The sequence below is a fragment of the Odocoileus virginianus genome, chromosome 24 (genome assembly GCF_023699985.2).
Source record: "Odocoileus virginianus isolate 20LAN1187 ecotype Illinois chromosome 24, Ovbor_1.2, whole genome shotgun sequence".
Taxonomy (NCBI): Eukaryota; Metazoa; Chordata; class Mammalia; order Artiodactyla; family Cervidae; genus Odocoileus; species Odocoileus virginianus.
This window is the reverse complement of record NC_069697.1, coordinates 45,016,415-45,037,602: the sequence shown is the minus strand read 5'-3', so window position 1 is coordinate 45,037,602 and position 21,188 is coordinate 45,016,415. Positions and strand designations below refer to the sequence as shown.

General features: G+C 41.2%; 1 protein-coding gene and 1 long non-coding RNA gene across 5 annotated transcripts in view; one reads left to right on the top strand and one right to left on the bottom strand.

Moving 5' to 3' along the window:
* The window catches only part of TBC1D30 (TBC1 domain family member 30), a 92,410-nt gene that overhangs the window by 36,382 nt on the left and 34,840 nt on the right, over positions 1–21,188 (top strand). For 2 of the 4 annotated variants that reach the window (XM_020882819.2, XM_070454652.1), the window contains exons 3-5: positions 14,515–14,576; positions 15,113–15,178; positions 19,591–19,716. In XM_020882819.2, coding sequence (XP_020738478.2) covers positions 14,515–14,576; positions 15,113–15,178; positions 19,591–19,716 — 254 coding nt within the window. Of the gene's footprint in view, positions 1–10,858; positions 11,518–11,979; positions 12,070–14,514; positions 14,577–15,112; positions 15,179–19,590; positions 19,717–21,188 lie in introns of those variants that run through there. The other 2 variants (XM_020882820.2, XM_070454653.1) reach the window with 2 other exon arrangements.
* On the bottom strand, positions 4,873–11,226 carry LOC139030868 (uncharacterized). Its single transcript, XR_011483309.1, has 2 exons — positions 11,156–11,226; positions 4,873–5,505 (listed from the first exon to the last, which is right to left on the bottom strand). It is a non-coding gene; the product is annotated as an uncharacterized lncRNA (long non-coding RNA).

Here is a 21,188-nt window from a genome sequence, read left to right as displayed (position 1 = left end):
CCCAGTGCCTGAGCCATAGCAGACAGCTGGTACATGGTAGTTGTTATTTATTTTTCTCCTCCCATCCTTACTTCTCTCTTTGTGCATCTCCATTAGAAACTTTAGTCATCGAAAACTGACAACCTTCCAAAAATGATTTTTTTTTTTCACAAACTCTTTTCCCTTCTGTTGCTATATTTGCAGCCCCCAACTCGAGGAATTGATATCAATACATGTGGGAATGGATGGAATGCACCAAACAACTTATTTACATTGTAAATAATTAAAATACATTGAAAGGCCAGGACTTGCTGGTGAATGATGGATTACATTTGGGAAACCCTTTAAAACAAAATGATTGAACCAAATTTTAGATAACTGCATGCATTATTTTAAAAGCTGTGATATTGCAGGAATAGAAAGATTGAGATGAAAATTGTTTATTTAAACTCTGTTGAGGAAGATTGGTTCTTCCTCGCAAGGCAAGAGGCTTTTGGGTAATTAATACTAGGGCTTTGTTAATTTATGAAGAGCAGAGAAAGATTAGCTTGTTTGCACTGAAGTGAATTCTCTCCAAGTAACATGTTGAAAAAATTAAAATGAGAAATGCAAACAGTTTGTCGATTTAAGTGAATGTTCCTTTTTATGGGCCTCCTAGACTGGTTTTGGGGCTTCCCTTTGTGGCTCAGCTGGTCAAGAATCTGCCTGCAATGCAGGAGACTTGGGATCGATCCCTGGGTTGGGAAGATCCCCTGGAGAAGGGAAAGGCTACCCACTCCAGTATTCTGGCCTGGAGAATTCCATGGACTGTATAGCCCATGGGGTTGCAAAGAGTCGGACACAACTGAGCAACTTTCACTTTCACTTAGACTGGTTTTGCGCTGAAATCTCTAGGCCCAAAATGCAAGGTAACGTAATTAAAGAGCAAAGACACTCAAGTGACCAGTTGGCATCATTTGTTCTCTACAATAATGTTGATGTAAAAACTTCCAAGATGTCTTTCCTTAAAAAAATTTTAAGTGCCTTTAATATTGTGTGCTAATGATACAATAAGTCATTTATAAAGAACTTCCTCTGAGTCAGACAGTACCATAAGTGCTTTCCTTGTATTATTTGATCCTTAGAATAACTGTTTTGAAATACATTGTTTCCCATTTTATGGGTGAGGAGATTGAGATAATTAACCTACCCGTTTATGTAGTTACTGACTGTTGGAGCCAGGTTTTGATCCAGGTAGCTGGTTCCAGAGTCTGATTTTAGCTTCTATACTATCCTGGAGGTTCCCCAGTAGCTCAGGTGGTGAAGTGTCCACCTGCACTGCAGGAGATCTTGGTTTGATCCCTGGGTGGGGAAGATCCCCTGGAAGAGGGCATGGCAACCCACTCCAGTATTCTTGCCTGGAGAATCCCATGGACAGAGGACTGCCATTATGGCTAAAACTTAGGAGTGTGTTACCTGATGAAAGTGAAAGTCACTCAGTTGTGTCCGACTCTTTGAGACCCCACGGACTGTGTCCCACCAGGCTGCTCTGTCCATGGGATTCTCCAGGCAAGAACACTGGAGTGGGGAGCTATTTAGCAGCAGCAGCAGCTATTCCCTTCTCCAGGGGATCTTCCTGACCCAGGGATCAAACCCAGGTCTTCTGCACTACAGGAGAATTTTTTACTCTCTGAGCCACCAGGGGTGAGTAGAGCACATATGTGATATTTGAGCATCACATATATTTTGGAAACTTGTCAGGGAGACTAAGAATAGTGATTATGGATTTTTTTGGATACATGGCATAAATGTCAGTCAAAATAACTGTTCATAAACACATCTGCTTATTTCTCTTGTAGTTGACTAAAAAGTCCTCCTTTTTTTTTTTTTTTTTAAGGAGTGAGAATGTCTGGCTGTCCTCTTGGCATGAGTTTATGATGTCATTTATTGTTCGTGGTCTTGTACTGGGTGTCAGATGTGTATGAGCCCCATGCTGCCTGCGGGCAGGGGAGGGGAGAGATCCAACAATGAAGTCTTAGTCCCTGTGCTCAATGTAATTTATGATCTACTGAGAAGCCTGTAAATAATTCAAGGGCGTGGGTGAATCAGGTATGGGGGTGGCAGAAGTGTGGCGTCTGAAATATAGGCTGTTACCATTTAAAAATGTTCAGTCAGCAGGATCCCAACCTGATATTCTTTGTGTCATAGATGCAATTAAAAAAATTTACTGAGTTCTTACTGTATTTTAGGCCTTGTGTTAGAAAATTATTTTGAACTTTCCTAAAAGAGACTGTGGTACTTATTTTCAAGCATTAGGAAGGTTTAAAGTTTAGAGAAGCCAGAGGTAAGTTTACTTAGACGTAATCTATTCCCTCCTTTGGATCTGGTGTATCTGATTGATGCTGGCATTAGGCCAGAGTGAGGTACCGCGATGTGACACTCTGTGGCAAGCTGGGACTAAAGGCAGTGGTAATTAAAGGTGCTGCTATATTAAGTACATGAGTATACTAGGCCACACCTGTATTGCTTCTAGAAGAGAAGAGCACATGGGAAGTATATTTAGTAAAAGTGTCTGCTTCCTTAAGAGTTTTTCTCTGTTACCAAACTTTACATTGACTTACAAAAGTGGAACACATAGGTGACTATTTTAAGACGACACGGGTGAATTCCTGTGTCTGTGGAGGTAAAGATAAGAGTATCAGTCACCAGACTTGCTACCCTTTAAAATGCTGAGTCCTATATTGACTGACATACAATAAAACTCCTCTTACCCCCAAGTCTCTGTCACCTGTATAATTCAGGAGACATGTGTTTTCCTTTTAAAGTAATTCCTAACATGATTTTCAGTTCTTTTCTAATACCTGTCCTGGACTCTCAGACAATGAGAATAAAAATATAAAGACAATGTAAGATTTTTCGTAAATATATAAAAATTCAGTTTGTTCAGGCTCCTCTTTTTAAGTCAAGAAAATATAATGATACATTTAAAAAATATCCTTAATGAGGATTGAAGCCTCATTAAGCCTGTTTTTTGCTTAATTGTCAGTTTACCTGAAACTATAATAATCCAAGCTATATGCTCTTAAGCGTTATAGTTGGTCAGTATTATGTTGGATGGAGGAATTCTTAGAGAGTAATAGACTTGAATATCCATTCAGTTGGTCTCGGAGAATCGTAGTGTTGGAAGCTGTCTTACTGGTGATGATAGTTGAACCTCATCTCATTTTAAGTGTCCTTTCCAGCACTCCTGACTGCTGGGCTTGCAGTCTTTGCCTGGAAACTCCCAAAGAAAGGGCATTTTTGGTCTCCTGAGGCTATGATTTACTACAGTTAGAGTGTCCTTAAATTGTGTTGTGTGCCCCATTTAGCGGTTCTGATTTTGCACTTTGACGTGAACATGAATATCAACCAGTATTCCTCCCCCTGAGTGAGGGTATGAGGGTAGGAACGCTAAAGGGGAGCATCTGGTGAAGACCTCGAGGGGGTGTTCTAGCCAGCCAGACTTTCCCTGTAGCTCAGGGCCTGGGCCTCTGTTGCGCAGACTTCTGGGTAGACTGTGAACAGGGCTATTTTATTTAACCTTTATTTTGTATAGTTATCAACAAACACTGAGGACACCCCAGTGCCAAGGTGTTGAGTGACTGCTTTGCATCACTCCAGTGTTAAGAGTCTTGACTATCATTATGCGACCCCAGTCTCACAATTACTCGAATTAAGTGTCATTAATTCCAAAGAGGAGAAACTGAAACCCAGAAATTAAGCAACTTGCCCAAGGACATAGAACAATTAAGTATGGGCAGTGGCATTCTAATCTTGGTCTCTCTCCTGCATCATCAGGATCTTCCTTTTTATTTTATTTTTTATTAAATGTGTTGATTTTTAATTGAAGGGCTGATTGCTTTACAGAATTGTGTCAGTTTCTGCAAACATCAACATGAGCCAGCCGTAGGTATGCATATGTCCTTTCTGACCCACCACGTGGCCTTACCAGGGGCAGCTTTCATGGGTTTCCTCGTCCGTTCACATGCTGTGTATCTTCTGTTCTGAATGAATCTAGCTGGGAAGTCTTAAGTTTCCCGGGCCAGCTAAGTCAGCATTCACATTAATTCAGCTCTCTCTCCTCCTTTTGCTACCTCTGTAGCATTACCATCAAAGTTAAGCATGTTGTTTTTAAAGCATATTATTTCCTTTTTTCCTCTCTAGGAACATATATTTCTAAGCCAAACTAATACACATCAATAGGTATGGGAAACCTCTCCTTTCATATCCCTCAACTGGATCAAAAAGAATCTCAGAATAGTTTGGTGTAAAGGTTGGGAAATCTTAGGTAAGTAGTCAGTTGTGACCAGGTTGAACCACGATTTCATCTTCTAAAGTGATTGGTCTCAGTTCTACTCTTGATGTACAAATAAAAGGCTGAATATCACAATTATGAGAAGAGCAGAGATAAGCTTTGTCCTTAGCCTGCTTTCAGGTGAAATTTAATAGTTCAATAAAATGAAGCCCTGGGAAAACACTGGAATATGTCTGATACTTAGGAGGAGTAGAGATAATGGTATCCCTCCAAGTACTTGCACAGTAATTAATTTTTAATTGAATTATAGGAGATGTATAATATTACATAAGTTACAGATGTACAATATAGTGCTTTACAATTTTTAAAGGTTATATTCCACTTATATTTATTATGTTTGCTATAATCATGCTCCCTGACTTTGCACTATACTATAAGGCTACAGCAACCAAAACAGTATGGTGCTGGGAAAACTGGGCATGTAAAAAAATGAAATTAGAACACCCTATACATTGTCTAACATCATATACAAAAATACAATGGATTGAAGACCTAAATGTAAGACTGGATACCATCAAACTCCTAGGGGAACACATAGGCAGAACACTCTTTGACGAAAATAGAGCAATATATTTTATTTTGCAAAGTATTTGAAATGAACTTTTCACACTGTCCTGTTACTACCTGCATTGTCTGTCCCTCAGTGAATTTAAGCTTCTTGAAGGTAGAGAACATACTGAATTCAGACTTTTATTTCCCAGAGGCCATAGCACCATGCCTTTTCCACAGCAATTGAGGAATAACTTTTCACTAATGCATGAATGAATTACAGAAATTAAAGATGTCTTATATGGTCAGCATAGACCTTCCTTGAGTGGTGTTGAATCGATTTCCATTACGATTGTTTTTAAAGATTATTTATTCATTTTTGGCTGCACTAGATCTCCACGGCTGCGCTTGGGCTTTCTCTAGGTGTGGTGAGCGGGGACTCCTCTCTGTTGCAGAGCATTTCTCATTGCTTCTCATTGCAGTGGCTTCTCTTGTTGTGGAGCAGGGACTCCAGGCACGTGGGTGTCAGTAGCTGCAGCACACGGACACGGTAGTTGTGGCCCACAGGCCCAGCCGCTGTGGTCAGGATCCTCCTGGACCAGGGATCGAACCCGTGTCCCCTGCCTTGGCAGGTAGACTGCCAACCACTGGACCACCGAGGAAGTCCCTCAATTTCCGTTCTTTTGAGGCAAGAAAAGACTTTTCTAGAAAATAGAAAATCTTGGGTTAGCTATGCATCTGAAGTTATGTGGACCTGGCTGCAGGGTTTTATGTGTATTTCCAGGATGGTACTCTGAAATAGGGCTTCACTTCAGCTAGGAATTAAATTTTTATATTAGATAAGTTTTGAATTTGAAACTTTCTGGTTTGTTAAGAAAATTTTAATAAAAGTTAATAAAACTTTCTGGTTATCCTTAAAATACTTCATCCAAGATATTTGAGCATGCTTGGGGGAAATGTTAAGTGTGGTTTTGTTTTTGAAAATATCTGATTAAAAGCATGATTCTGAGAAAGCATAAGCAAGGACCATTGGGACGTAGAAGATAGTGCTGAGTGTGATTTGGTGTTGAAATTGCAAAGCCTCTCTGTTCCATGTGCAACAGAATTCTATCTCTGAGATAAACAAAATAGAAAAGCTACACCTAATTGTCTTCAAGGATACCTGTATTTAAGTAGACACATATGTTTTATGACTTAAGAGGAACCATTCAAAAAGAAAACAAAATGGTCTAGTATATCATGTGATGTGTCAGATAATTGTAAGGTTCTTCCCTTCCTCTCTGTCTCTCTCATGAGGGAAAATGGTTATGACGATGTCTCCATGAGCTCATAGTTGTGTGGGCTCCTTCCTGGGTAATGAGTTGAAGGAACTATTTATTAAGGCCCTACTTTTAGTTAGGTCTGAGGGGAGAACTTATGGACCTGGTCACAGTTTACTGTCCCTTTAGGAGATGCGACTTTTCCTATTTTAGGAGTTGCTCGTGGACCTGCAGAAATTGTGGGCAGAGCAGAGAGAAGAGACTTCATGCCACCAGCGTGTGTGTGAGCGCGCGTGTGTGTGTGTATGTGTGCGCGCGCACACGCTCAGTAGTATCCAACTCTTTGCGACCCTGTAAACTGTAGCCCGCCAGGCTCCTCTGTCCATGGGATTTCCCAGGTAAAAATACTGGAGGGGGTTGCCATTTCCTACTCCTAGGGATCTTCCCAACCTAGGAATTGAACCTGCACTGGTAGGTGGATTCCTCACCACTGTGCCACCTGGGAAGCCCATGCCACCAGACCACCACCCTTTCCATTAGCACAAATGCAAAGACGTGCCAGACTTCCCAGGTGGCTCAGTGATAAAGAATCTGCCTGCGACACAGGAGACGTGGGTTGGATCCCTGGGTCGGGAAGATCCTCTGGAGAAGGAAATGGCAACCCACGCCATTATTCTTACCTAGGAAATCTCATAGTCAGAGATGCCTGGCGGGCTACAGTCCACGGGGTCACAAAAGGGTCAGACACAACTTAGGAACCAAACAGCAACAACAGAAGACACTGTCTCCTGCCTGATGAAGGCCAGCACTGGGCCTGATGTCTGGTGCATCTCTTCTAACTCTCAAACACTTGTGAGCTTGAGCACAGCTGCCAGAGACAAGTGAAGCCGGCAGGATGAGTTCACGCCACCTCCCCAGAGTGGGTCAACTCCCGTGCTTTCTGTCTCTTCGTTTCAGGTTTTCAGAGCTTTTTCTCTTGGTAATTGTCACTACTTGCTCTGTTCAATCCCCAAAGATAAACACATAGGCCCTTTTTCTTTTAAGATTTACCTGTTAAAAATAGCAGCATTAGGAGATCACAGAAACCCCGGACCTGATTCCCTTCTGGAAGCCCCAGGGGACTTGGCTTTTATTTCCTAAAAATGTTGGACTTGCCTTTCCTGCTAACTTGTCTCCTTTCTCTGTTAAAGGAGTCATCTGCTCTCAAGAAAGCTTCCACTGCCAGCATGTAGGCCTGGAGATGCACAACTAGCTGAATGATCCCTACTTCCTTGTTTTGGTCTGGAGCTTGCATCTCTGGGGATGTACTATGGGTATTGGACTCTGAGACATTCAGAGTATTTCCTCAAGCACTCATTTTCTTTGGCAAGCCAGTAACGGATTCTCATCCAACGTGAAGTTTTTAGTTTTCCTAAATTCAGCTTAAATCATAAGTGCTCTGGACTATGCCAAAGGCTGATTTGCCCAAACGTGAATTCACAGATATTATTTGATTAGGAAAAATCACTCAGTTAGTGAAGAGTGATGGTAAGTTGGGTTTGGGTGGAAATCTCACTAGCTAAGATCCTCCAGCTGAGTTCATGCTGGCATTGTTTCCTCTACGAGTTGACTTCAGATGACATCTTTATCTTTTGCTTTTGGAAAACAATATTCCAGACACGAATAAGAAACTATGAGTCATACAATAAATATAATGCTAGGGTTGTGCCGTGACTGTTTTTAGAGCATTGTATTTTAGTGTTTAATTATCTGTTTGCTACAAAAGTTGGCAGTCTTGGCTTTCCTCTCCCATGTAAACAAAATAATATTATTTAATTCCTTCATTATGTATTGCTTTAATAGTAGAAACTCTTAAATTTTTTTTGTGTGTGTCAACTTCTATGTAGTTTAGAATGAGAAATTTTCAAGAAAGCTTTTTTTTTTTAGAGTTAGTTTTTCCTTGTAATCTAAGTGCAGTAAGATTTTGATCTTGAAGATAAACAGGCCCCTGTCACTCACAGTAAGAAAAATGCTGTAACTGAAGAATTTCAGAGGCAAACCTTTTTGTCAGCCATGACATATCTGGGTGAGCTGGCAGTCTGAGGTCTATACTCAAGCTTCGGCAGCCTAGAGATAGGATTTCTTCAGTTCACTGAGAGTTGAGTGAACTCAGGGATATTGACTGCTGTTAGCTGGTCAGTGTGGTCTCTCCTCGGGGCAAGTCTCTACATGAAGCCAAATGCAATCAAAAGTTTGTTTGGTGAAGGTGTCTGAGTCAAAGGGTGTGGGATGGTCTGAGTGGTGGATGTCAGCAGGGCCTAGATGTCCTCCTCTCTAGCCTGGAGGCCGTGTTGTAGAGCAGCGTCCGTGTCTCCTCCTCTTGGCTGGTGAGGCTGTCTTTCCTGCTGGCCCAGTGCTAAAACCTGAGCATGAGTAGCCTTTCATGTTAAAAGAGGACATAAACCCTCTGTGGTTTGAGCAAATGAGACTTCTGGGAAAGCCAGACCAAGTGTCCACTTCCCAGCTGGATTTTCTTTCTCCTTCCAGTTTTCTGCCTTTAACTATGGGTGTCCAATACCATCTTCACCCAGGGGTTTGTGTTGCCCTGTGAACAAATTGGCTAACGTCAAGCATCAGATGGGCTTCCCTGGTGGGAATTTGCCTGCAGTGCAGGAGGCGCAGGTTCCAGTCCCTGGGCTTGGAAGATCCTCTGGAGCAGGAAATGGCAACCCACTGCAATATGCTTGCCTGGAGAATCCCATGGACAGAGGAGCCTGGCAGGCCACAGTCCATGGGGTCACAAAGAGTCAGACACGACTGAGGCTCTGGGCACACATAGTTGATTTACAATGTTGTGCTAGTTTCGGGTGTAGAGCAAAGTAATTCACTTATACATACATATATATACTTTTCATATTGTTTTCATTATGGTTTATTATAGAATGTTGAATACAGTTCCCCGTGCTATACAGATGTGCCTTGTTGTTTATCTATTTTATATGCAGTGGTTTGTATTTGTTAAATCTGAGCTCCCCATTTATCCCTCTTCCACCCCCTGTCTCTTTTGGAAACTGTTAAGTCTGTTTTCTATATCTGTGAGTCTGTTTCTGTTTTGTAAATAAGTTCATTTGTGTCGTGTTTTGGATCCCTCGTATTAGTGATATCATACAGTATTTGTCTTTTTCTGACTTCCTTCCCTTGTGGCTCAGCTGGTAAAGAATCTGCCTGCGATGCGAGAGACCTGGGTTCGATCCCTGCATTGGGAAGATCCCCTGGAGAAGGGAAAGGCTACCCACTCCAGTATTCTGGCCTGGAGAATTCCATGGACTCTATAGTCCATGGGGTCACAAAGAGTCGGACACAACTGAGCGACTTACTTCACTTCACTTCTGACCTACTTCACTTAGTATGATGATATCTAGGTCAATCTATATTGCCGTAAAAGAATGTTATTTCATTCTTTCTTATGGCTGAGTAGTATTCCATTGTGTATATATACCACATCTTTCTTTATCCATTCATCTGTCTGTTAGCAACCATTGTTTTTGATGCTCAAAATGTTCCAAATAGGTCAATAGTATCCTGTTGTGTGGCTTTCATGTCTTTTTGCCATGACTCAGTCAGTCTTGAAGCACCTCCTTTCTTCCTTTGTTCATCAAGATGTTTCTAAAGGATCCCTGGTTCCTTTTAGTGGGGAGAGAGTTTTAGAGACCAGATTCTGGATGCTAGGGTTATTCAGTGATGCTGGGTGGCTCTTAGTTCTAAACCTCTTCAGTGGCTTTATATATATTTTTGAAAAGAAAAAAGATGAGTTCATACATTATTTCCATTTAAGATATACTGTTGCAGGATTTAAAAACTTAATTTCTTTGATTATGCACTTTTATTTTTTGTTACATTGAAAACACCTTGGTTCCTTTTGACATTAACATTATTTAGGTTATTCTATAGTGTACATAAGAATTAAAAAAAACCAATAATGCTACAGAATGACATTTAAGATTTTTTTGTAGTTCTATTTGCTCTTAAAAGGTATACCACCATTCTACAAGCATAATACTATACTCTAAAAGCAACTTACTTTTTTTTCTGTGTTCTTCTGCCATCAAAAGGATATTGAGTTAGGTTCATGTGTTTCTATTCATTTGTAAATTTTAGAGTTTTCTTTTTGTTTGATTTATTAATATTATTACTATAATGAACTAATAGTGCTATTAATAACCATTAATAATATTAATGTTATTCCAGAGTCCAAACTACATAAGGTACATCCAGAGAAATATGTTTTCTATTTCTCTCTCTTCTACATTTTTCTCTTCCATATAAATACTATTTAGTTTTTTTAATCCATCTGTTGTGCCTTTTCTAAATATATATATACAAATATCTTCGTATTTCCCTCCACATCCTTTCCTTTCTTATGACTCATTCACCTTTATGATTAATATCCACTGGAGAATGTCGGAATGCCCTAGTTTATGAATGACTTAAAAACAGCAGTAATTATTGCTAGTAGTTCTGACTACTGAAGTCTCTGGCTGGAGAGAAAAACCGTGCTTTTAAGTGGAACAGTTTTATTTTTAATTCCACTCTTCCAAAAGAAACAGCCATTATTATAATAATATTATATATTTAATTAACATACAACATATAAATAATATTAATACTACTAATCATGATAATAATACTTTTAACGTGCTTCGCATGCCCCTCTAAGATGCCTGGAAAGAGTTTAACACGATTTGGGATGAAGCTGGTGCTTCACCATCCCCCAGCCACTCGCTGATGTTCTGCACCTGAGATTTGCTCTCTTTGGTGCTCCCTCCAGCGTCTCAGATCTTGCGGGAAGCACGGAGATCTCTGTCACTCTCCTGGTCTCGGGACGCCGTTGCTCATCCGCCCGCGCGCGGGCTGGGGGTGCTCCGCGGCTCCCGCCCGCAGGTGCCGGGAGCCTGCCAGGCGCTGGGGAGCTAAGGCCGCCCCGCCTGCGCGTGGTGATGCCGGGATTGGGGGCGGGAGCGCCGCCTCCGTCTCCCAGCACTCGATCGCTCCCGCCCTCCTCCCCGCCCCAAGCCCTCTCTAAGCCTCAGCCTGGCTGGCTCCGCACTGCAGATACCTGCCGGCCGCCCCACTCTCGGCGGCTTCCACGGTGCTCCGCGAGTCCGTCGATCCCGGAGCATTCTCGCTGCTTCCCAGGGACTCTCGACTAAGCGATCTCACCAAGCCCCCGGCGCGCGCCAAGCCGCTACGCCAGCGGAGCGGCGGGAACCCAGGCGGAGCGCGGGATCCCAGGGCGCCCTCGGATGCGGCAGGACAAGCTGCCCGGCTCCCTGAGACGTGGAGGGAGATGCCTGAAGCGGCAGGGTGGTGGTGGCGGCGGCGGCGGCGGTGGCGTGGGCACCATCCTGAGCAATGTGCTCAAGAAGCGCAGCTGCATTTCTCGGACCGCGCCCCGGCTACTCTGCACCCTGGAGCCGGGTGAGGACCCGGGGCGGCAGAGGGGAGCCCTGGAGAGTCGCGTGGCGCCCCCGGCGCTGGTGCCTCTGCCGTAGCTGGGACTCCGCTGGGCCCGGGAGCACCCGCCGCTGGGCGCAGGCGGGGCCGGGTCGGCCTGGGAGGGAAAAGCAAGGACCCAGGCCTGGCCCGGGCAGCGGCCTCCCTAGGCGCGGAGGAGGCTGCTCCCGCCGGCTGCCCGCGCGCCCCCGCCCCGCGGCCTGTGAGTGGTCCAGCCCTGGCTTGTGCCCCGAGCTGCCGGCTGGTGCGCCCGGCTGCCTGGGCTGTCAGAGGCCGTGCAACCAATTGTGCTTCGGACTCACAAGAAGCCACACCTTAAAGGAGGTGTGGGAGGCGGAGAAAGGCACAGGTTTGATACTTGGGGTCGGAGGGAAAGGTAGTGACCGCGAAGGAGAAAAAATCGAGTGCATTTTCTTGAGCGTCCCTGCTTCGTGAGTGCCGGGATCATATCACCAGGAGCCTCCGGGTGGAAAGCAGGCAGGAAATACTCCTGCAAAGTAGAGATCCTTTCTGGAGGTAAAGACCGAGTGAGCTGCCTGTGTTAGGCTAGGCCCTTTCTGCTGTCAGCCTGTGTTTACACATCCCTGCATCTCCAGGCTGCAGAACTCCGCGCCTGCTCCATCACCCGGCATTCCTCCCCGGGGGTTTTATGAGCCCAGCCCTAGCGTGCTCAGGCCCCTGGGCATAAGGCTTCGTGGTTAGGAGTGGCCGCAGAGGGAGCCGGCTGTGCCCAGACCCGTGCTTAGCACCCACTTGTCCCCAGGGTGGCACCAGCTGGCTTCCAGGGGGGTTGTCCTCTCCTGAGCCCCTTCCTCCCTCCACTCCGCCTCCTTGCTCCTTGGGGGACCTGCTATCCCGAGGCTGCAGAGAGAATCAAGGCCCTAAGCCCCAAAGGGTGGAACGCGTCACTGCCTTTCCGAACCTCGTGGTTTCTTTGTTTTTCTCCCCAAGGAAGTGTCTAGTTACAGAGACTATAGTAGTTATTCACAGTCTTTCTTTAGCCTTAAAAAAAAAAAAAAAAAAAAATCTCCTTCCCACGTTAGAAGTGTTTTGTGTTCCTGAATCCGGAATATCCAGTGATTAACAGATGAAACACAAACCTTCTCCCCTTCCTTATTCAGTTAGAAGAAAAGAGGTAGAAATGACCTGATTTCAGCTTTTGCATGCAGGCGGCGAATGATCAATTTCAGTGAAATCCTGTGACTCATTTTTGATCGTGAGAAAATAGTTGTGATTTTGACTAACCCCAGCCGGGTGTCAGCTCAGCAAGGCGATTGGCACGATGCCCAGCAGGTACTTCTGATAAAGTCAAGGGAGCATATTCCGTCGTACATGCAGGGAATCCAAGGATTTTAGATCGGTTGAGATAAGAGCATGAGACCGAATTTCCTGGTCTTTGTTATGTTATAAAGCAAACGTCATTACTAAACGCGCTTCCATTCAGCACCCTGCATCTGGACAGCAACCTCACCAAGGTTTTATCTTGTCTTAAAATCGTGGCTCCAGCTGGAGGCACTCTTATCGCCCGTTGTATCATTGCACACTCATTTAAGTCATCTCAGAGTAATGAGAATCCATCAAGATACATAATATACCTTCAAAGAAGAAAGTCTTATCTATCTAAACTGTGTATGCTTTTGGCTGGGAAGCTCTGAAAAGAATTATCAGGGCACTGATTATAAAGCTTGACTTTAGAAATCTAGGACCAAACTCTTGAATACACAGTACTCTTCTAGGACTCCAAGAAGGGCATCTTCATACTGTCATGGGCTTGGGTAAATCATACACATCTCTTTTCAGCTTCTTGACTCCATATATGCTTTTAAAAAGACATGTCTACTTTATCATTATAATTTTACAAATTCTGAAGTATCTTCCTATCTACATACCAGATTCTAAAGAAAGATTGTTCCCTAAGTAGTGGAAGTTGTGGAGAGGTTTCAGTATGCTTAATCTGCCGTTCAACATCTTAAAAGCAAAAATTCATCATAAATGAAAATTGTAAAACAATGCTACTGACAATATTTGGTGTATCTTGGTCCTTGAATTATTAAGTTTAAAGTGGGCTTAAAATGTCATTTTGAAATTATAAAAAAAGAATACCTAGCATTTTCAGATTTGGTTACATTATTTTTGATATAATTTAAGTGGGAATAAAAATTGTCATGTAATTTCATCTCAATAATAAAAAAGTCCAATATGAATATAGCATATAGTCTTTATACATTTTCCTCTTTATTTGCTTCTATTCTGTAGATTTGAGATTTGAGTCAAAGAAGTTTATCTAAGGTTGTAGATAACTTGCAGTTGGGGTTCAGTTCTATTCTTAGCTTGTAATCTAAATATACAAACATGTCTTTAATGAATAAGTCTATCATGACAGAATTTTAAAATACGGATTATTCCACAAGTGGGAAGGCAGTGACATTATTTTTTATACCTTTTGATATTTCACTGAATTTTCCTTAATAGAATTAGCCAATGCAACTGTCCTAAAAAACAAATTCTGTAAGTAAAGAATTCTCTTCCCATGTTTCATAAATCTTAATTATACTGTACTAAGTGATATACAGCTAATCATTGCAACAACTAACTGTGATAAGCTTTATCCTCATTTTAAGGATGGAGAATTGAAACTCAGGTTAAATACTTTGTTTGACTGTAGGAACCAAAGCTGAGTGGAAGTCTGTGTGACTGCAAGCCCATGTGTCACTTTTTGTTTTTGCACCACTCTATGGATAAGTTCCATTTTATTACCACAGGATGTTTTTCTATTTTAATAATTAATATTCTTTTCCTTTTAACAAAATTGACAATTAACAAGATTGTAATCTAGTAAAAAAAAATGAGTGTTTTAAAAATTTTATGATGACCCAGTAGTATAAGGTTAATTTTTACTTTTATTTTTGATATAGTGTATTTTCTCCCTAGATAACTGCTATTTATGTCTTTTTATTTTAGGAGTTGACACAAAGTTGAAGTTCACTCTTGAGCCATCTTTAGGTCAAAATGGTTTTCAGCAGGTAATTTTATTTTTAGTTTCAAAAATACCTTTATTTGGGGGCAACAACAAGGTACACTGAGATATATTCTCAAAGTGGGAAGATTAGCATGTGCTTGGATATGCATAAGATGAGTCAGTTTTTAAACTTATGGATGAAATAGCTTGCGAAGCTATAAGTGGCCTGGATTTATACTTGCAGTGAAAAATTTTGTACTTTCTTTTAATGGTTCAAGTGTGGGAAAAAAATTTAAAAACCAACTGCTGTTGTTCTGAATCTGTAACACACATTTTGATTTCTCAGCCAGAGCTTCCCAACCCTTGTGTGCATGGGTTGCAAGTGGATAACAGGTGTGTTAAGGGGGCCTAAGTTGAGGAGCTTGGGGCAGTCATGCCCCTTAGACCAGACATAGCTGGCTGAAGGAAGCTCGGAGTGTTTACCCCAGTGTTCTGTATAAATATTATCATATTCTACAAATGTCAAGATGGAGAAATGGTTGAAAAGTGCTTAACCAGGTCAATATTATCACTTTGATAGTGTTTCTTCTTTATTTCTAGTGGTATGATGCTCTAAAGGCAGTTGCCAGACTATCGACAGGAATACCAAAGGAATGGAGGAGAAAGGTGAGGAGGATTTGTATGGCAAATGCAAAGGGACCATCACTCTGTCTCTCTTTAAAGTGTCTGGAATGTCAAAAAGAATATTCTAGATTTAGTAATTTCAAATCTGTCCCTCTTCATTATTCATTAATTCAATAATTATTTATGGATTATTCTGTGCCAGGTACTTTCTGTAGGTACTGGGGATACAGCAGTGGGAGAAAACCCCAACAGGCCAAAATTTTCACCCTTGTAGAGTTTATTATGAATATAATATAAAGTATTTCAGATGATGCTAAGTGCCGTACATAAAAATAAAGCAAAGAAAGAAGTAAGGAGAGTGTAGGGAAATGGAGATAAGGAGGTAGCATTTTAAATGGCAAGGTAACATTTAAATAGGGCACTTAAAGAAGTGAGCAGGTGGCCATGTAGCTGCCTTGTGGAAAGTACTCCAGACAGAAAACACGCTCAGGTGGGAGCATCTCAGGAGTATCCAAGCAGAAGTAAGAGGCCAGGGTGGCTGAAGCCCAGTGGACAAAGGGGAAAGCAGTGTGTGTGGGGGGCGGTCACAGTGGTAATGTGGTGACCTTAGGGGAATGGCAGATCCTGTGGGACCTTACAGGCCGTAGGAGGACTTTTGCCCAGTGTGAGATGAGAAAGCATTGGAAAGTTTTGAGCAGGGGGATAACATGGTAGACTTATATTTTAAATGGACCATTCTGACTGCTAGCTTGAGAATGCGCGGGACAAGGGCAACAGCAGAGAGAAAGAGCAGTGGGAAACTTGCAATAATTCAGGCAAGAGATGGATCAGGGTTTTGGTAGTGGAGATGGAGAGAAGGGATAAGATTCTAGATATATTTTGAAGGCTGAGTTGACTTGAATTCCTGCCAGATTGAATATAAAGTGTAAGAGCAATGTCATCAAAAACTTCAGGATTGACTTGAGCTTCTGAAAGGGTAGAGTTACTATTTTCCCAGAGGGGACAAGCATTTGTATGTGTGTATCTATATAGTTGGGGGTGACGGTTGGTTAGATGATTGGTTTTGGATATGTCAAGGTTATGATGCCTGTTAGATATCTGAATTGAAGATATCAAGTGTATATTTGCACATACGATTGTGATGCTTAGGAGAGAGGTCTGGCTAGAGATATTAATCGGTGTTAGGCCTGCTAAGTTATGTTCAAAAGTCAACACTGGACTATTGATAGTTGTCGACCTGTTGATAGTCAAAATGTCAGCTATTTATTTGTAAACCTAGTTTCTCCCCCTTTAAAAAATTTTTATTGAAGTGTAGTTGATTTATAATGTTGTATTAATTTCCACTGTACAGCAGGGTGATGTGATTCAGTTATATATTTCTTTTTCATATTCTTTTCCACTATGGTTTATCAGGGAATATTGAGTTGCCCTTGTCTAGAATAATGAATACAGTTCCCTGTGCTACACAGTAGGACCTTGTGTATCCATTCTACGTAAAATAGTTTGCATCTGCTAATCCCAAACTTCTTATGCATCCTTGCCCCTCCCCCGTTTGGCAACCACAATTCCCCTTTCTTTTTTAAAACTTAATTTTTATTATATATTGGAGTATAGTTGATTTACAATGCTGTATTAGCTTCATGCATAGAGCAAAGAGATTCAGTTGTACATATACGTACATCCATCCCATTGCAGATTCTGTATAGATCTGCCACAGACTATGTGTAGAGTTCCCTGTGCTGTGTAATAGGCCCTTGTTGGTTGTCTGTTTTATATATAGTGCTGTGTACATATTAACCCCCCACATTTCGCCCTTGGTAACCCTAAGTTTGCTTTCAAAGCCTGTGGACCTCTTTTGTAAATAAACTTGTTTCTATTATAAGCTAATCTTAATACTCCTAGAATTTGAACATTGAGGGTTCTTCAAAGTGCACATGAAAAATGGCATTATGAAGCAACTTTTCTGGATAAGGTAATGAAAGGAGTCAAGGTATCCAGTGATTCCTTTAAAAAATTATTCTTTATGGGAACCCATCTATCAGTTTTCTTGTGTGTGTTAGAGAGGGATGGTTCAAATGCAGAGGCGAAACAGGCCCATTCTCCATGGAGCTGCAAAGAGTCAGACATGACTGAGCGCACACACATGTGTGTGTATGTGCAGACACATACACAAACAAAAACACGCTCCACCCCCCTCTCTCTCCACGGGTGACCAAGGAGCTCTTGCCCAAGTGTAGAGAGTAATCCTGAGCCTAGTATAACAAGCTCGTAAGATACTTTGGAATAGGGAATGGCTACCCACTCCAATAAACAATAGAATGGGAAAGACTCGAGATCTCTTTAAGAAAATTAGAGATAACAAGGGAACATTTCATGCAAAGATGGACACAATAAAGGACAGAAATGGTATGGACCTAACAGAAGCAGAAAATGTTAAGAAGAGATGGCAAGAATACACAGAAGAACTGTACAAGAAAGATCTTCATGGCCCAGATAATCATGATGGTGTGATCACTCACCTAGAGCCAGACACCCTGGAATGTGAAGTCGAGTGGGCCTTAGAAAGCATCACTACGAACAAAGCTAGTGGAGGTGATGGAATTCCAGTTGAGCTATTTCAAATCCTAAAAGATGATGCTGTGAAAGTGCTGCACTCAATATGCCAGCCAATTTGGAAAACTCAGCAGTGGCCACAGGACTGGAAAAGGTCAGTTTTCATTCTAATCCCAAAGAAGGCAATGCCAAAGAATGCTCAAACTACCACACAATTGCACTCATCTCACACGCTAGTAAAGTATGCTTAAAATTCTCCAATCCAGGCTTCAACAGTACGGGAACTGTGAACTTCCAGATGTTCACACTGGTTTTAGAAAAGGCAGAGGAACCAGAGATCAAATTGCCAACATCTACTGGATCATCGAAAAAGCAAGAGAATTCCAGAAAAACATCTGCTTTATTGACTACGCCAAAGCCTTTGACTGTGTGGATCACAATAAACTGTGGAAAATTCTGAAAGAGATGGGAATACCAGACCACCTGACCTGTCTCTTGAGAAACCTGTATGCAGGTCAGGAAGCAACAGTTCAAACTTGACATGGAACAACAGACTGGTTCCAAATGGGGAAAGGAGTGCATCAAGGTTGTATATTGTCACCCTGCTTATTTAACTTATATGCAGAGTACATCATGAGAAATGTTGGGCTGGAGGAAGCACAAGCTGGAATCAAGTTTGCCGGCTGAAATATCAATAACCTCAGATATGCAGATGACACCACCCTATGGCAGAAAGCAAAGAAGAACTAAAGAGCCTCTTGATGAAAGTGAAAGAGGAGAGTGAAAAAGTTGTCTTAAAACTCAACATTCAGAAAACTAAGATCATGGCATCTGGTTCCATCACCTCATGGCAAATAGATGGGGAAACAGTGACAGACTTTATTTTTGGGGGCTCCAGAATCACTGCAGATGGTGACTTCAGCCATGAAATTAAAAGACGCTTGCTCCTTGGAAGAAAAGCTATGACCAACCTAGACAGCATATTAAGAAGCAGAGACATTACTTTGCCAACAAAGGTCCGTCTAGTCAAAGCTATAGTTTTTCCTGTAGTCATGTATGGATGTGAGAGTTGGGCTATAAAGAAAGCTGAGCGCCAAAGAATTGATGCTTTTGAACTATGGTGTTGGAGAAGACTCTTGTGAGTCCCTTGGACTGCAAGGAGATCCAACCAGTCCATTCTAAAGGAAATCCATCCTGAATATTCATTGGAAGAACTGATGCAGAAGCTCCAATACTTGGGTCACCTGATGTGAAGAACTGACTCCTTTGAAAAGATCCTGATCCTGGGAAAGATTGAAGGTGGGAGGAGAAGGGGACAGCAGAGGATGAGATAGTTGGATGCCATCACCGACTCAACAAACATGAGTTTGAGTGAACTCCAGGATTTGGTGATGGACAGGGTGGCCTTGGGTGCTGCAGTCCATGGGGTCACAGTGAGTTACACAAGACTGAGTGACTGAACCGAACTGAAACCACTCCAGTAATCTTGCATGGAAAATCCTATGGACAGAGGAGGCTTGCAGGCTACAGATTATGGGGTTTCAAAAGAGTCAAGCGTTACTGAGAAACTAAACAACAGCAAAGATAATCTAGCTATTCTACTAGTACTGAAATAAAATTTGATATGTTTTTGTTTTCTTAACAATATCTTTAATGGCTGGATTGTTACTTGGTACATAGTAGGAACTCAATAAATATTAATTGAAAGAATAAATAAAAGTCCATAATTGGTACAATTTAGTACAGCAGACTTTTCAATGAGGTTCCTAGTTTTCTACATGTGGGCTATATCTCTTCTAGTAACAGTTTTCATTTTCTTGTTGGATGCAATCAGTATTGCCTAATAAAGAAAGATGAAATTGTGCATTTTACTTTAGCCTTCTTCTTTATTACTATTTTAGGTTTGGTTGACCTTGGCAGATCATTATTTGCACAGTATAGCCATTGACTGGGACAAAACCATGCGTTTCACTTTCAATGAGAGGAGTAATCCTGATGATGACTCGATGGGAATTCAGATAGTTAAGGTAATACCTCTGAGTTTGGCTTATTGTCTTAACTTGGAAGATTTCTAAGAACCAGATGTGTCCTGGACAGAGGATCAAGCCTTATGGTTTGAATGTCTGTGTATTTCCTGCTATTAATTTAATTAGTTAACAGCTTTTTAAAATGGGGAATTTGTCGATGCCTTGTTTGTGTACATCTGCATGTTGCTAGTAAGAAGAAAATGTTTCCATTCATATTCAACTTATTTTGCCTGCATGATAGGAAATGGAATTTCCTTTTTTGTTTAGCATGGGTCACTGCTTTTAACTGGATTTTTACATCAAAGTCACTGAGAAATTTAGTTAAGCCTATTTCATATTAGAATAATTGGGCAGTTATTAGGATTTTGATAATTTCTTAACTGTCATTTTATGAAGATAGTTAAATTGACTGATGGGTTTACTTTGCACCAGATGGTTGAATGTTCAGGCCAGCTGTGGAGGCAGCCGAGGTTCACCTACCTGGATTATTACAGTTGATTAGAGCCTGGCATGAAAAGCCAAGGATATTGATTTGATTTAATCCCATTATTCTTCTCTTGCATAAGCCTCTAGGGCATGCTTTTTATTTTCTATGAGTACATTACCTGTGATGCTAAGCTGAGGTTTTAAAAGGAAAGTTGTTTCATGCAGAGTCTGGTCACCAGAAGTTGGCTAATGTTTTGACAGATTTGAAAATATTTTTTTCAGGAGCAAGTACTAACTAAAAAGAGCTATATTTTGATCTTACTTGTTGTGTTTCAGACAAGTTTCAAAAAAATGAAATTTTATACTTTAATATGCTTGAAAAGCCCCTGCATTATGCACATTTGAGCTGTTTGTTTGGAATTTCAGTATGTGTTCCCTAGAGATGAAGTATTCCATATTTGAAATACTTTCTTTCTATTTAAGTGGTGAGTTAAGGCAATGCATGTTTTGTAAGAATCATGTTATTAAGAGAATCTTTTTTTTCTCATTGAAGTGAATATGTCACTAAAATGAGTATGTCCTGAAAATCATAGTCTCTGCTTGATAATTATAAGTATTGCCTTCATTATATATTAAAGCACAGCAAATGTTTCTGTCCTTTTATACATATTTAAAAAACAAATTGGCCAGAATGATTTTTCTGTGTCTTTTTTGGTACTGGTTGCATTTTGCTCCTGAATACTATTTGGAGTTTTGATAGCTAAATGTTTATATATATACATATATATATCTTTTTTTTTTTTTGTAGAAAGAAACGACGTTAGCGTCTAACATACATGTGTTGAAATGACTTGTTTTATTTGAGATGTATCATTAAAATAAACTGTCAATTTATTTGAAAGCCTAATGTTATATTTGTTAATTCTGAGGGTCTTTATGTGTTAACTCTGGAAATACTTTTGGTAGAAAATTTGCATGACTGAAATTCCCCTCGAAAATGCCTCAGCATATTAGAAAACTAAAAGATACAAGCTTTGGTCCATGTA